The sequence below is a fragment of the Porites lutea genome, chromosome 5, assembly GCF_958299795.1.
Source record: "Porites lutea chromosome 5, jaPorLute2.1, whole genome shotgun sequence".
In the NCBI taxonomy this organism is placed as follows: Eukaryota; Metazoa; Cnidaria; class Anthozoa; order Scleractinia; family Poritidae; genus Porites; species Porites lutea.
The window spans coordinates 14,616,858-14,634,258 of record NC_133205.1 but is presented as its reverse complement, the minus strand read 5'-3'; the positions used below and the strand labels follow the sequence as shown (position 1 = coordinate 14,634,258).

The following is a 17,401-nucleotide window of genomic DNA, read 5'->3' as shown; positions in this document are numbered from 1 at the left end:
CCATTAACTATATTTACCATCTGGTAAATGTCTTATATAATAGACAAATTTCGATTAAAATTCATACTTGGCTTTGAGGCTTGGGGGAATAAATTAAAGAATCATCTTGACGCTCAGCGATGAATAATATATTTCTTTTGTTTTATTTCCTTAAGCCTCGTAGCCAAGTATGAATTTTAATACATCGAAATTGTCTCTCGAAATGAACAGGAATGCTTATATGCTTAAATATAAGCTTATATGCTTAAATAAGACGCGAACTTTCCGTATAAACGGCACATTTCGTCTAAAATAAGACGCGGTTTAGCTAAGACGCGTTTTATTAGATAAGACATGCTGGTATAAATGGTACAGTTCGCGTCTTATTTACGACGCGTCTTATGTAAGACGCGTCTTATTTTTCCTCGTATAAATGGCCCTATTATGTTTGATGTGAAGTATATGAAATAATTCATTAACATATGTTTATTATTATGTGATGAAGCTAATGAAAACAAAATCTCTGACTATTGAAAGAGCATAATAATTTCAGTTATGTCAGAGATTTTGAGCCCGATATAACGAATAGTTTCAATATTCAATATGTCTTTTTATGTTTAATCAGATCTTCTTGTTCTGAATAAAACAAACAGTCAGACACTAAAATTTCCTCAAACAAGATTAATTTGTTTGTCGTTCATAAGGTGTCAGGCTTGAAGCGGGAACTTTGTGCAAAGAAAATCAAAACAACGACATTTACAGTAAACTTATAAAATTTGTTTCATGTAACCTCGAGGGCCATGGCCTTACCAGACGATACTTCACCTTCCCTTGATCTCGATAACTGTTATTTTAATGAAATTGAAGTGGAAAACCTGTCAACTCGACCCTTCGGCGAAGAAATTAAGCTTATGTGCTTAACTTTCGTAGACAATGTTTTTTTGTTCTTTTTTTGGACTCGGAAATCCGGATTTGGATTTTCCCAAAAAACGCACTCTAAGATCAGATCAAAAATCCCGATCACAAGTATTTTTCGTGAAGAAAAGAAAAGATATCCAAAAAAGGGGAAAGAATTTAGCACGGCTGCTTACAATGTTGCAACTTTGCTGATCTTTCATTGTATTCTGGACAATTAGCCCAAGGATGCTGCTTTAGACGGGCCAAATGAAGAAGAGTCTTGCAATAAGATATGTACTTGAAAAGTAAAGTGGCGCAAGAGGCGCTGGCGAAGTTCTGTAGCAGTTTTGTCCCTTGTGAACTAGAGCAATGCAGGTCCTGTTTGTATGGAAATTTTACCAACCCGATAAAACGGCTATTAAATCGACCGTTTAGCCCATACCTTGGGTTCAAAAATGACCGTAAAAATGAGCGGCTTAGTCAAACGGCTGATGTATGTATTAAAATTATTTTGAGTTACCGCTGGCTGTATTCACTCTTTTCGGATCCGTGGCATAAAAACCCTTCCGAACGTGTATCCAAAGTATCCAGTTTTGGATACGATCCGTTTTTGGTTAAAAATCCCTATTAGGAGTTTAGTAAAGAAAAACACCCTTGGTTAACGACAGCTGGTCATCAACAAGAAAAGAGAATGTAATTATACTGAAACATTGACAGGGCCGCTCAAACGAACGCTATTCTCGTAAAGAAGGGCCATTTTTAAGTCCCAAAGTCGACATCACTTGATTTGTTTCACTCCTTCTTTGTTTTGCCATCGTCGCTCCTACAGTGCAAACGACACAGGCATTTGCAAGTCAACCACATCATCACCACAATCACAGTAACTACAGCAACAAGAAAAGCAGTGACGTCAAGTAAATAGTATTGGTACCAAGGGATGTGAAACACTTGAGGTCTAAGATGCTTGGCTCCACCATGCCTTAGTACATACTCTATCCAATCACAAGCTTCTTGAAGAGGGGGGCTTCGACGGTCTTTCAACTGGCTGGATATAAGCATTGCGCTTTGTTTGAATCTGAAACCATAAAATCACTCTTAATTTCATTTTTTAATTATAAATTACGCCAAACTAGCGCATGGCGCAGAAAGAGTTTTATAAATTACATAAACGTCATAATGATGCGCTTCTCAATTTCATGATTAGTTCCATCATATTTGTTTGTTTGTTTGCTTGTTTTTTTTTTCCTTCCCTTTTTAAGATGTGTATGCTAAAAAGCCAAACATTCAGTTCCCAATATGTACAGTAGGTTTATATGTAAGCTTGTGCTTAATGATATTCTTATGTCCTTTTTTACATTGTAAAGCGCTTAGAACAGCGATGTATAAGCGCTATATAAATTACATTATTATTATTATAGGGCCATACAAGGAAGTGTTCCCCTGGAGCTAACTTATACTCTTAATGAATAAAATCAAAGACAACTGTATGTATTTTCTCAGCAGAGCGTCTTTGTTCTGTCTGTTTTTGCGCCGTCCTGACGAACCACAGAAATAGCAAAACAGCTGTTGACAGCTACAACGTAAGCCCGCTCTGTTTTGGGTTCTATCGGTGTCGTGTTCATGTCTTGCAAAAATAAATTTTCTCGTAGTACGATCGGCATTGCAGAATTCAATGAGTCTATTTTTTGTTATTACCTTGGTTCACTGATAACCAGCTCAATCGTTTTATACAGTTCCTGAGCATTAGTACGGTCATGGTACACTGCTAAACCAAGACCAAAATGTTCCACTTTCTTGGCATTAGCATGCTGCTCTGCGTAGAGAGGGAAACAGACCAAGGGAACGCCATGATATGCGGATTCATAAAGACTGTTGTGACCCACGTGAGAAATAAAAGCCTTTATGTCTTTGTGAGCCAATAAATCATTCTGAGGTAACCAATCCATAACTTTAATGTTTTTTGCAAGGAAGGCGGGGATATAGCCTGCAAAAAAGGACTTTGGTCAATAATCTGTTGTAGGAAATGTCATTACCTTAAGAGGGAATCTTAAGTTTAAATTCAAGAGAAAGAAAAAAACATGGATTCTGTATTCTCAGACTCACAATAAATGCCAGCTGCTAATAGGCAGGCACAATTTTTTTTACACATTATGTTTTCCCTGAAATACCCGCGCTCATCACTCGCCCCATGTAAGGGGATCAGGATTGTGGAATCCAGGAAGTCTTTACTCGTGGAATCCGGAATCCTGGGCTTTGGAATCCGTAATCTAGATTGAGGAATCCGGAATCCCGCTAACGGTAGAATTCGCAATCCAGCTTCCACTGACAAGGAATCCGGAATCCACAGCAAGGAATCCCGAATCCACAGCATGGAATCCACAATCCACAGCATGGAATCCAGAATCTAAGACAGTCTTGGATTACCTTACGTGGGGCGTCATTGCAGAAATAATAGGGAGCTTTCGCAAAGACGACGGCGACGGCAACGAGAACGGCAAAAAAACAATAAGTTTATATAAACCAAACAACAGCTCTGCAATTGCATCTTGGTTTTTTGTACATTTCTTTACCGTCACTGAAGGACTATGACGTGAAAATGCTTAATTTCACATTATATGGAGGACGTAAACAGGCGACGACAAATTTTTCTTTTTCTTTCTAAACTTGCGAGCGGTTCCCCAAGAAATCAATTCCAGGGAAATTCGCCTACATTTGACATTTTCATCAATTTGGATTAAACGCGACAAAGTTTGAAAAAACGCTAATTCTTTTAAAAGTGATGTTTTCGCTGCCGTCGCTTTCGTCGATGCTAAAGCTCCCTATTGAACGAAAGATAACTGGCCGTGAATAATAAAATACCTTTAAGTCTCCACACCACAAGCTGTTTTAGCTTTCCAAAAGCTGTTGCAAGCATGTCTACAATCTCTCGAGGAAGAATAGAAGCCACATTGGATCCAAAGGAAACAATGATAAAACCATGTCCTCCTGAATTGCTTACAAATTCGTCCAGGTCAGGTGGTAGAGGTTTAATGGTATCTCTGACATTCAGAGGTCCGACCAAGCGGTTCCCTAATGAGGTGTAAATTCTGATCGGATCACCAATAAATCCTAGTGATCAAAATGGTCTACCGTAGGTTTTTTCTCCCTCCCACTAATAAGATCCCCCAGATTGCTTAAAAACTTGGTAAGTTTCTTGGTGTTGCGAACGGGTGCAATCGCCAAATGACGTAATAAAAAAGAATGAAAAGATACTGAACACTGAACAGACCACAGAACAAAAGCGAGCTAACAATAGTAGTCGCAACACCAAGAACAACACCCAACCTTCGTTCCCAGGGTACTCTCCTACCCGTAGGAGAGGACAGTGGGAACGAGGTTGGAAACAACCAAACTTACTTTCATAATTTTTTGTTCACCAACATAAAAAAAAAGTACAAAAAGAAAGGGCATAATTCTGATTAACGTGACAAGGTAAAGCGATGTTAGGCAATATACAGCACTTACCAGCTGTTCATCTAATTGAAAATTAAAGTAGAAATAGTATGGACGACAACCCTTCGTAAGTGACCTCCTCCCATAGGCGACCAACAACCCAAAACACCGAAATTTTGCCATTCAAATCATTACAGATGGAACCTCCATCCAGCCGACCACCTGTTAAGCGACAGCGACCACTTTTTCAAGTGATGGTTTGAGAATGTTCCATTGATTTAACCTCTTGCATGCGAAAACTTGACGCATTGTTTGATCTTTATGTTCGCTGTATGTACTGCACGACTCACAAACTGCCACAAACTTTTAGTGGCAGTCGATGGAACTACACATATCATAACCTACGAATTTCACGCAACGAGCTCTCTTTCCAAAAGTAGATATGTTCGAACCTTTTCTCGGAAGCCAAAAAAAAAAAACACAGAGAGAGAGAGAGAGAGAGAATCTCATACGCTGCCACCTCCCGTAAGCGACCACTAAATCTTCGCCTTTTGGGTGGTGGTTTTGGGGAGGAGACTGGACTGTATTTCTGATACCTTTGTCAGACAAGACGCAAGGTAATATGTGAGCCTGTAAACGTTTCACGTTCCCTATTCCTCTTTTTAGTGAAATCCGTTTGGTGTGAGTATAATGGATAAAGGTCAGGAAAAGAGCCTTTGACCTTCAGAAATCTCGATAAAGTTTAAAGTTACGTTTCCTAGACGGAAACTAAAAAGATACATTTCTGGACATTTATACTAAGACATAGACAAACACAGACAAACAGACAAAATTGAGCTTAATTTTTGGCCCATTTATAAAATTTCATTCTAATTTAGCACGCAAATTTACCTGGGACAGTGGTTACTCAAGATTATATGATTGAAATTATGTCATACCTGGTAACAGAGGTTGAGGATACTCCAATGCAAAATCTGCTGCAATCAAAACCAGTTCAGCACCACCAGCAGCTTCCTGGTAACTTCTTTCAGGTTTAATGTTGTACTTAACCTTGAGGTCGTTCATCATACTAGCAACTACAAGATCCCACAAAAGCTTACTACCAAAATAGGCAGCCAAATTGATAACTCGCTCCATAAACATCATTTTGTCATTGAATCCCAGCATGTTTAGCGGTACATACGAGACAGGCATGGGAATCATGTGGTCAAAACTAAACGGGGTGTTTGGTGCAAAGAGCAAAATTTCCACTCGTGGAATGCCAAGGAGTTCACCAACCAGCGGAGCACACATTCCCATGGGACTGGCGTAAAGAAGCAAGTCAAAATCTTTCACTTCTTTAAGCACCTGTGAGCTATTTAAAGCACCTTCGCATAAAATATTCAGGACGTCTCTCATCCTTTTCTGTGCCTGTAACCAGGGTCCGTTTATATCAAGCCTTATTGCATCATCGAGGTAGTCAGGTTTGAGGGGCACTTGGTAAGTCTTGTGTGGAACCTTCTCACTTGGTTTTATTTTTTGGGCGGAAGGAACGATTAGCGATACCTAAGGAAGAAATTTAAAAAAACCTCAGTGGTGGTGAAATTCTGCCTCCTGATTATGTTAACAGACGTGAAGTCGCGTCTGCTAATAACATTTACACAGATACTCAATTCAATTTCTTTTCCTCACAATGAAAGAGGAAAGAGGTCGATTTGTAGCAAGTCTACTCTGACCTTTACTCGGAGGCCTTTCTTTATGGGTGTCGTATACGGATCTTAAACCACGTACAAGGGCTCGTCGCCTTGATATGAATTCTAGTAACTACACATTACCAAACTTGGTCTTCATTGGCTGACATTATCAATTTAATCAAACTTGCAACTCGATCTAGACCTGGCACAGAGCCCGCGTAGCTGGTGAAATGTGTCTCGCGCGACTGCTTTATTCTACAGGGGCTACTACCATCTTTGTTTGGGTTGAAATCCGCGGGGAGAATGGAAAAGAGTGAAGCTTTCTCGAGAGCCTTTTAGTGAAAAAAACACCCCTGCACTTTGCTCCCACAAGCTACGCCGATGATCTCTAAAGAGAAAACAGAAGGTCTCATAACAGGCAATTACTGGTAGTGGAGAAAAATCTTAGAACACAGCTTGCTTGACATAAAAAAGTCGTAATCGTACTTGACCTAAGTGAAATCGAAAAAATTCACAAGTCATGAATGCAAGGCAGTAATGCATTACACGCGTACGTTCTCTACAACGGCCACTTTTTTGTCTCCGTTGGCAGTCCATACAATGACTTTTGTCTAAACCTTCTCGGAAAAGGACGATAAACTTTAGGCCCCCATGTATAGCTCCTCCACTGTTCTGATTCTTGTTCGACGTAAAAGAACCCACGCTTCTGTTGGTAAAGAGTAGGGGGCGTAGACCACGGTGGTGTGGTACAACCTTTCATGGGCTGGGTGGGTAATGAGTGGGTTGATATCAGTTGCAGGGAGGTAAGTCTTGTTTCATGCCCTGTCACCGTGTTGCGTCACCGTGGCGAAATTAATAAAACCCCTCTACAACGGCAACGGCCACTGAACCGCGTCCCCAACTGCCAAAATAAACTCTTGACAACGGCCAGTTCTTTTCAGTGACTGACGAATAAGTGAAGAATGATCACGAAATTTGATCCGTAAGGCGCTTCTATGATTACTCGCAGCAAATGATATAGTTACGTATTTTGATTGTGTTCCATTTATATGCTGCAGTGAGCTTAAATTGTTTCAATACTCATAGCGAATGTTGCAAACCTTTTTCGTTTTGTTTTGTCAACATTTTGATTCAAAACATTATTCAAAGTTTACTGTGTATTTTTCTCTATACATAATTCTTTTATGATTGGATTACCATATGATTGAAGGCTACAGCAGGCATGAACTGGGCACAATTAATAATCCCGTAGTACACTCCCCTCCCGCCCAACCTCCCCAAAAGTAGGTGTTATATTACATCCCTATCTCCCCATAACGGCCACCTCTCCAAAACGGTCGCTTTCGATTATTCCTTCACATCCATACTCTTTGTCGATGTCAACGTCTCACTTCACAACGGCAAAATCGTCACTGACCCTTACACCAAACCTACTGACAAACACCACTAATTACTACATTTGCCATGTCCCCCCATACAAACAAAAGGTGCTATTCCTTTCAGTCTAGCTCTTAGACTCCGCTTCATTTGTTCTACCAACGAGACCCTTACACTCCGCACCAATGACCTTATCGTCCATCTCTACAAACGTGCCTACAACCGCTATTTCCTTCAACAGGAAATACAACGAATTAACAACATCACACTTACAGATAGAAGCACTTACGCCTAGTGGCACTACCACAATGGACAAACCAGGTCATGTTCCCTTCGTTATCATGTACAACCCAGCTCTTCGTTTCTTTTCGTCCATTATTCGCAAAAAAATTCACATCTTAATTTCATCCCCCGTTGTTATAACTTCTTTTAAAGCTGTACCCATTGCATCTTATAGACGAACTATAGTAACCTCAGTGATTTTCTCGTCAGAGCTAAACTTCGAAATCTCACCCATCACAACCAACCCCGAGGCTCATACCTACGTGGAAAAAACTGTTTTACTTACAAATACTGCACATCTGGCGGACAAACTTCATACAGATTTCACTCTACAACTGAAACCAGACTTACCACCCATCACAACAACTGCAACTCCAGAAACGTCATTTACATGGTACAGTGCAACAGCTTCTTACAACGGTACATCGGACAAACTAAACGACGACTTAAAGACCGTTTCAAAGAACACCGCAGAACAGTTGACAACCTATCTAATATCTCCAAACCCACCACGGTCTCAGAACATTTTCTTGCCAATGATCACTCTGCTAATGACATCACACGTATTCCACTAGAACTAATTAAATCCAATAGAGACAGTGTGTGAAAAGCTAATAAGAGAAGAATACCTCATCAAGAGAGGCAAAAGGCTTGGGCCCTTGAGAATTACATGTAATAGCAAAGATGAAATGTAATACATTCCTTATTTCTTCCATTCGTATTTATTTATACTAATTTACATTTCAAATTTCCTTTGGATAACGACTTCAACGGTTTCTTTTCCTATACTTTCAACGTTCCCTTCTTCCTTATTTAATTTTTCCGCCGTGCGTGGGCGGAGCCCCATAACTAAGGAAATGTGGTAATCTACCATCCTAGAAAATTTGGTAATCACGTGACCGTACACCGACCGAGCGAGCGAGCGACCGTCCGTCCGCACCACAGGCATACCAATGTAAAATAATTCAATCAACAGGTATGGCAACCCAAATGCAACTCACGTTTTTATTTGGAAGGAAATCACATGGCCGCCCGGACTTTAGAAAGAAAAAACAACAACAAAGTCGTGTCTTTTTCGGAGTTATTTTTTATGTTTCCACTAACGTGGATAACAGAGAAAGAGCTAGAGCGAGTGAGACGAATTCGTAGGAAGAAAAACATGGAAATTCAAAAAGGCGGTGAGAAAATGAGAAATGCTTGCGGCCAGCAAGGTGAAAATGAGCGGCAGTGAAAAATAAAAGCCAACATGAACACAGGAAACAAAATATTGGGTAAGCACATACGACAATCCCTCCATAAAAATAATTTGTAACTAGGACGTTTGACGTTTTTGTCGTACAAAACAGCGTTGTAGTCGTGCAAAACAACGGCAAGGAAAAGCCAAAAAAGAGGCAAATTTTGTTTTTTTCTAATTAGAAGAAAAAGTGTGCTGCACGTGCAATTCGTTTTTTTGCTAATTAGATCTATTAGTTTTGAAGCCATTTTCATTGTCGTCCCCGTTTAGCATTACACGATTTAATTTTTTTGTTTACACGTATTATTAACCAGAGCTTCGCTTTTAGCCCTGGCTAAATCTATAGTATCATATTGCACGCTATCCTTTATGAATGGATTAATGAATGAATATCCTTTATTTAAACACGATCAGTAATAAAGCAGTAAGATGCTTGAGGGGCCGTGTGTACTAGAAAAATAAAATACTTTCTTATCTAACTACAGTTTAAATATAGATCATGTGTTCCAACAAAAAACAATGTTACTACATTTTTTTGCTAAAAAAAAAATGAGTTTAAAATTTAAAACTTAAGATTTTATAATTTACATGAAAACTCAGTTTAAAATTTAAAATCTGAAAATTAGATTATCTCTTGGTTAACGACTGAACCGATAGACAGTTGAAATTAAGTTCCCTAAATGCGGTATCCATTTTCACTTTATTGGAAAACTGCCGTTTAAAATTGCAAGAGTTATTAAACTGACCGAAAAAATGATGTACTCTAAGCTTCCGGTAACGTCATACTGTACACTGTACGCGTGATTCGCTCCTATGGTTTAAGGCGCTGCTTTGGTTTGAAGAACAACCCCAGGGTTTCAACGCTTAAGGGCTTATTTTGTACTAGACTATAAGTTCGGATCGTAGCATACGTGAGTCCGTCATAGTCAACTGAAGTTTAATTAATCAAAAGATAAGATTACCAATTACAACATCATTCTTACTTGAAGTGAGAAAAGATTCGAAACTTACAATTTCTGCTTTTGAGATCTTTTTCATCGCTAGCCTACTTCGATGACCACGAGACTTCGAAACACGTTACATAACATCTTTTTAAATCCGTGTCATCTGACCAATTTTCCCGCTTCGCGAAGTCGAGGCGATTGCACAATTGCTAGTGATAATATGGAAACTTTAAATTAAAATTAATATTTACCCACGGCGGAAAATGCATATAAATGTGCATGGCGCGTGACTATATTCACGCACGTACCTTTAGCAATAGAAACCTACCCTTACTTTTCAGGACTGAATTTCGAAGCCGATCGATTTACTGGGCACTCAAACCAAAGCTCTACAGTGTACCTAGTCCAATTTATGATAATAAACGACTAAAAGGGCTAAAGAGATGCCTTTCAAAAAATGCGAATAACTTAATTCTCCTATCATCTACAGTCCACACTCTTGAGCGAGGAAGGCAAAAAATGAGTTCGAACGTTACGTAGTGAACTGAGAACTTAACTCACTGAAGTGAGTATTCACTTTTATTGTATCTTTATAGTTATTTGGCATTCACAAAATACATTGAATCTTTTCGCTCTGTTTCGCAGTTTAGTACTCTCAGTACCGAATTTAAGATGATTCAAAGTGTTCATCTTAATTTGATGGAGCACTCCAGCGTAAATTAAATAGCTTGTGTGACACGAGAATGAATTTATTTTTGGCTGTCCTACCTGGTGGCCCCGAGAAGCCAGTTCTTCCAAGATACGTCTCAAGGTCATATATTGCGATCCTCCAAGAGATATGAAGCCAGCAATCTGCGCCGATGAAACGGAGCTGACAGTCAGTGATAGCAAAATCAGCACCAATAACGCCATCTTTTTGTTTCTATGCATGATCCTTGGCACGAACTGAGAGCAACCCTAAACCATGGAAATCTGGAATCCGGAAAAGGAACCCGGATTCGGAGTACAAAATCTTGAAAGTAACGGTTGATAAGAATTACCAAAATAAATAGATAGTAATAAAGTGATTAGTGAGTATTTTCCTTAGACGAAAAAAAAGAAAACTCTGTTACAACTGAAGCCCGTTGTTAGTAGTTAACCTACAACTTTTACTTATATTGTTTATGTCTTTGTAGTCAACGCAAATGTTTGAGGTCGCAAATAGAGAATGGGCTCTCTTGGCAGCCATCATGAGCTAAACGAATTTTAAAAGGAAGACCCTTACGAAAGCTTTCAGCAACAAATACAGGTTAAATATTTTTGAATGGAGTCTTTTTGATTGCGACCGCAGAGCCCGTAATCCTAATCTATAGGTTGCTATTACGTATGCTCGGCAGGAATGTAACCAGCACTGGTTCACTAGCGAAAAATGTCTTCGCTTGTGCCGCGAAAAATTAAATGGTCGATCTCCGGTAAAGTCATTGGATTAGAGGCAAAATACCCGCGAAATGTTGTCAACATGAAAGAAGAAATGACAGCTTTTTTTCACAATAGTCTGTAGTGATGAGGTTTTGTTGCCACTGTGAGAGATTAAAATATTTTGTTTGAAATTTTTTGTAATGTGTGTTGTCCAGAGGATAATGCATGCTGGAACTGTCAGCAAAACACAGCGGCTCGATCCATTTAACTGAAATCGGCGTTGCGATCGTTGGAATTGAAGTCATGCTAAAAAGGTAGGTCATTTTCACCTTTTAATATGCTTAGTGCAAGTCTCGTGCAACTCGCGGATCGGTACAACAAGAAATAAAATGCCAATGGAAGAAAAATTCTTGGGCTTTGTTTTGGTATATAAATCAGCATGTACTGAGTTGTACGGAAGCGTCCGTTTTGTAAAACGTTTAAACCTTTTTTGAGCTATAAATCGACATGATTGAGTTCTACAACTTGACTAAAGCTCGGTCTGCACACACTGTCAACATCTTAGCCAACTTTGAAATTTTATGCGTAGTTCAAGTTAATCGCAACGTAGTACAACACAACAGAAAATTAAAAAGAAGAGGGATAAATTTGATTTAGCTTACACCTAGTTGCAGGGGAGTGGTAGCTAAGACCTTTTCGGTTCCATTTTCGTTGATTAAAACAAATATTCTGAATGCTAAATCTGAGCGCGTACACACTAATCATCGCAGAGGTTTGCGCTAGTAGTATATAAGGTGATAGTCCTGTGACAGCTGGCTAAACCTTCGTTCAGTATTTTATGCCTTAGCCGCCTTTAAATCTTTGTGTGGCTAAAGCATAAAATACTGAAATGAAGGCCTAGCCAGCTGTCACAGGGCTTTATCACCTTATATACTACACTGCATTTGAATCGACGATACCGCGGCATGGCTGCGGGTCCGGCCACAGCGAACATATTTTTCGCGATGCGGGTGAGAAATGGGGCAACAGACAGGACTCTCACTCTGCATACTACATCACATACCTTCACAAAGCGATCGGTGATCGAACAAACCAAAACCTCTGATTTTCCACTTTCTCTTCTTCGTATCACTTTGGTTCCTTTTGTGGCACAGCATGTTATTCAGAGTAGCGGAAATTTTGTCAGGGCTACCAACATTTTCGGTTACCCAAGAGGCGCACCTGCAAGATTTGTTTTGCCTAGTTGGATCTCAGGCTACCAAGTAGCCCGCCAATTAGACATATACTTTTCAGCTACTGTGTATACATGCACCATGGAAACGAAGAGGGCTACTTTGGAAAACACATTTTGCAAGAGAACGTCGTCTGGGAAAGCAATTTGATCCCCGACATTGCAAGCGTCAACTATTTGGCCGGACATCAAGGGCGAACAAAGTTCGAACTCTTAGAGCTGCTGCTGGTGTTTTTCGACGATTTCTACGTCTACGGGCCGCTCCGGAATGCCCAAACTGCGTCGGTGCGCGGTCGAGTTTCGTGCACCCCCGACGAGGAGGGCTCGAGAAGTCTGGAGCGAGGAGGGCGGGTACAAAAGCGTCGCGATCGGCCACGTCGTCGATAAAACGTCCCTCAACAGCCTCATGGTGGTGACGGTGGAGAAAATAGAAAAAGAAACGAACTACCGGGCCCGCCGTAAGTGGAAGGAGCCCCACCCCCAAGAGGAAGCTGTGGGCTATTTCATTGCCAAGGTGGATGTTTGGGAGTTGGAAATAGAACAGCTGCAAAAAAGGCTGCCAGCCATGCGGCGCTTGCTGGGACCGTCGGTTTTGGCCTCTATCAGATATACTACACTTAAGACTTTTGTGTCGTTTTGGACCTGCCGGCGTTGGCGCAGCATTTGGTGGACACATACGGATTTTCCCGCCAAGGAGACTTTGCTTTTTTCGATAGCGGCGGGTGCATTCTGCACAATACGGCCAGCGTTAGCGACCACGTTTACACCTCCTTCCAAATGCGCCTCGGAGGCACAACGTCGACCGAATTCTACAACAAAGTTGTCTCGCAGTTAGAGGCAGGAGAGGTGCGGGAAACCTTTGGACGCCACTTGGCGCACTATGTACACAGTACCAACAAGCACCTTTACCGGATGCTGCGGCATCCCGACGTGCAAAGAAGCGGATGAACGCGGACCGGGGTCCTGCTGTACGCCTGCGTGTCCGAGGATCTTTCCAAAACTGTGACAGAAGAGCTGGTGATGGAGGCTTTGGAGCAGGCAAGCATCAAAGAGGGCGCTTGTTGCGTCAAAGAGATGCTGGAAGCAAAGACGCGCCTGGACTGGGGAACACGAATGGAAAAAATTGCAGAGAAAGACAGAAATACGGCAGAAAGAGATCGAGCGGCTGGAAGCCGCCACGAAGGAAATCCCTGAGCTTTGGGAAGAAAGGGCTGCAACCAGAATCGCTGTCCAAAGAGCCCTTCTGGAAGACGGACACAAAAAAACGCAGAACTGGCTGGGAAGGTTCTCCGGGTCTTGGGGTGCCGGGATACGCAAACCGGCCGGAAAAGAGTTGTTGCTGCAGGACAAAAGAAGACCAAACGGTTTGTGTTTGGGAGAAAAGTGGCCTGAAAAGAATTTTAGACAGCCAAGCGTAATGTTTTCAAAAGGAGGTGGACGGCTACAGCCGCACGATGCAGTGGTTGCAACGAAAAAGCACCAGACTGCTTATCTTTGTGCAAGACCCCCAAATCTTCTGGAGCAAAAATTGTTTGGAACCCCACTGCCGTACTATCCATCCTAAAGGAGAAAGAGCTGCAGGAGCTGCAAAAACTACTGGAAAACTAGGAGCAGGAAGAGCTTTTGGAGAGAACAAAGGAGGAGGTGGAACAAACAAGATTGGTCTGCTGTGCGACTCCGTCAACCAAAAGTTAAAAAAAAAAAACTGGATCTTGCTGCATACGAATATACAGTCGCGCACTGCGCAGAGAAAATCTTTCAACGTCCCAAGAACGATCCTTTTCCTATCCCCAGTGGGGGAGGACGGTTAACAATAAACAGGAAACGAGGAAACGCCTGTTTGGGGTGCGTCTCTTCAAGAAGAAATCGAAAAAAGAGTCGCTTGGGAGCATAGAAGGGCGTCTGTATTGTAGACTAGTGCAAGAGAAGACCACAAAAAAGTAAAAAAAGTAAAGCCGCACCGCGTAGCAGTTTGCTGTCGGGGCCGCATGTGGCCAAACGTATCCAAGGCCTCTTGTGTATGGGAATTCCGAGCCACAAGACCACGAAGGGCGACGGTTTCCAAAAGCCCGACAACAATCCCAACCACCTCAAGGAGGGTATAGGCTGTATTGGTGGTAGAAACAACTTTGTCGGTATTTTCTCGCTTTTATAGGTTTACTACAAAATTTATTTAAAGAGGTTGTTGCTGAGTGAAGTCAAGAGAGAATGAGCTAAGAGAGCGAATTCCTGTGCCCCATAATAATTATTTGAAATCTGTTTAAGTAAGAATTAAGATAGCCTGTGTGGTGGTGTGAAATTCTGACGCTTAAAAGGCGTACAGCATTGGCCCCATGGGCACGTCACATTTCCCTCGCAAGACCCTCAGCGTCAAGCTTGTGGAACGTAGTTTGACCACTGCAGAATTTATCCAGTGCTTTTCACTGAATCAGCAGGCTTTCTTTATTGCTCTGCGATCCCATCCCTTTTTTAAAACAGAGTGAACTTCCTGGGGAACAACTGGGGCTTTGAATGAATGCAATATGCGAACAGTTCCCTTCAAACAGGCCTTGTAACCCTTTTTTGCTTAATCATTTAACAAATCTATCTTAGGGGATTGTAAACCTTTTTGGGGGATTTGGAGAGATGTTTCTCTTAAGCGAATACCCTTTGGAAAACCACTAACAGAGCCGTCTTTGAGACAGGAATAAACCTTTCTGAGTACCAAGTCACTATCTTCCGAAGCACCAAAGATGCTCATTGTTTCCAGCCCATGATGCATCATGGATGCACAGCTGAACTCCCTTGGGTACAGGACTGTACTGCGTGGATGAGGGCTTACCATTGCAGTTCCTCCTCCTTCTGTCTATACACCAACGATAAGTGCCATGATATCCCAGTCCTCTTAGGACTCTCGGTATCTTCAAGCCAGAAACTTCAAGAAAACATTTGTCTAACCCCCTCTCAAAATTCAAATGTTTGGGGGCCAAACATGGCATGTTTGAACCTACATAGAACCCATTTTCTCTTTACTTGTCCACTTTTGGATCCAAACGACGGTATCACAGCTCGCGGGTTTACCTGTTCATCGCCGGGATAGACCATTGTCATTTACAACAGTTACTACAGTCCTTAAACTTAGGTGGACGGCGACATAGAGGGCGGTGACTCTGGCTGCGGCGGCTTGGGGAGGGACGACGTTGACTTGGCGAGAGAAACAAACTTTTAAGTTTCAGTACAGGTGACGGTCAAATACTTTTTTTAACTTTATTGAAGGTTAGAGAGAATGAGTTCCCTGAAAGAGATCCGAGAGACTTTGGTCTACTTTTATATGGTGATGTCATATCAGATGAGGAATTCTTTCTCTTGTACAATGAAATCTAGTGAAGCGCTTTGTTACTCGAAAGCGAATGTTCGTCGTTTACGATCTACGTATTGCCACATTTCCCCACGCTCCACAGTTCTTAGGCTAACCACGGCTGGTAATCGAGCTTACACAGTTCTGGACTTGAAGCGGTAGGGCTCAGTTACAAGAATTTCTTTAGCAAGCTGAATATCGTGATCTTTAGTGCACTACACATTCTTATAATAAGAGCAAATTAATACGTTGGACAGGTTGCGCGCGATAAACAAGTTACTTCATCCTGCTTTATCAAGGGGTTTATTTCGTCCAATAAATGAACTAATGAACACGTAATTTCATTTTGACCTATAACTTAACCAGAAAAAATGAACTAAATACATCGTGAATAAAGAAAAGGGTAGAAGCCGATGTTCACATAATGCGAGAATATTAAATGTGTTATTAATGCTCTCAACCCATAACCCCTTAGATAAAAGCAAGTAACTAGACCAGAATTATTATGGAAAAAAGGGGTAAGGGATGAAGTACTCCAAATATGGACAGCAGGTCACTTTTCTCTACATATTGGTGTAACAATCCAAAATCTACAAGGGGAGAGGTGATAATCCTCTCAGGGAGTGATAATCCCCCAGGATAGTGAGAGGTGATAATCCTCTCTTGGGGTTGATAATCCCCCATGGTTGTGAGTGGAGGTGATAATCCCCATTGGGTACTTGAGAGGTGGAAAGACCTCTCTAGATGTCTAATTCCCCGGTTTAAGGAGTAACAAGAGTCTATGGGGCAAAGTGTGACCTGTATGGGAGCACTTCATCCCCACAAATACCCCAAAGGGGGTATTCCCCATAGACGAACAACAGGAATTGTAGGGCTATTTCCAAAGTCAAATGTCACTTGAAATAATGGTCACATGGTACTTGAACATTGCGTGAAAGGTTAGACTGGGCAAATGTCCCATCGACCAGGTATCAGCTGAGGACTTAACCAGGAACAGCAACAAGTTGGTCAGGGGCCTAAGACTTCCTCCACAGCAGATGAGGAGATATGCAATAACAAAGAAGAAAACAAAGGATCAGTCTGTAAATTAAGCACAATTAATTGACTAATTACACAAACTGGATGCAACTGGTGTATCTATCAAGTCAGGGCCAGATACTGAGATGTGAGAACCCAATATATATTGAAAACATTTTTAAACAATTCCTTATCGATAAATCGGAATACACATGCTCATGGTTGTTGTTTGTAAGCTACTAAAAGTAATTGTATTATTTATGGTTTCAACTCAATTATTGAAACAATGAAAACAGTACAACCCCAGGCCCGTTGGGGACAACCACAACAAGAAAGGTTAGCTCCGACAGAGAGGACTCACCAAATGAGAACATTATCACGCAACAACACAACAACCAGGTTAAAGAGAGATCCTAATCCTCTCTCGGGGGTCCTGATCCCCAGGCCCTGAGAGGTGGTAATCCTCTCCCTCCTTTTCATGAGTCCATCAAGTCCCAAGGCTACAGAGAGGTCCTAATCCTCTCTCTGGGATCCTAATTGCCAGGCCCCCTGGGGACAACCACAACAAGCCATCAAGTCCCCAGGCCACAGAGAGGTCCT

The 17,401-nt window shown here is 41.4% G+C and overlaps 1 protein-coding gene across 1 annotated transcript; it reads right to left on the bottom strand.

Moving 5' to 3' along the window:
* Positions 1–530: 530 nt before the first annotated feature.
* On the bottom strand, positions 531–10,731 carry LOC140937087 (UDP-glucuronosyltransferase 2C1-like). The gene is made up of 5 exons (XM_073386622.1): positions 10,587–10,731; positions 5,247–5,853; positions 3,736–3,945; positions 2,572–2,860; positions 531–1,951 (listed from the first exon to the last, which is right to left on the bottom strand). Exons 1-5 carry the CDS (start codon positions 10,728–10,730, stop codon positions 1,669–1,671), a joined length of 1,533 nt encoding a protein of 510 aa, XP_073242723.1. The 5' UTR covers position 10,731; the 3' UTR covers positions 531–1,668.
* Positions 10,732–17,401: the final 6,670 nt, after the last annotated feature.

Coding starts and splice junctions, on each gene's coding strand:
- LOC140937087 (XM_073386622.1), bottom strand. CDS start 10,730: ATGGCGTTATTGGTGCTGATTTTGCTATCACTGACTGTCAGCTCCGTT. Junction 3,946..5,246: donor TCCTCAACCTCTGTTACCAG/GTATGACATAAT, acceptor ACACCTCATTAG/GGAACCGCTTGGTCGGACCT. Junction 2,861..3,735: donor TGTGGTGTGGAGACTTAAAG/GTATTTTATTAT, acceptor CCTTTTTTGCAG/GCTATATCCCCGCCTTCCTT.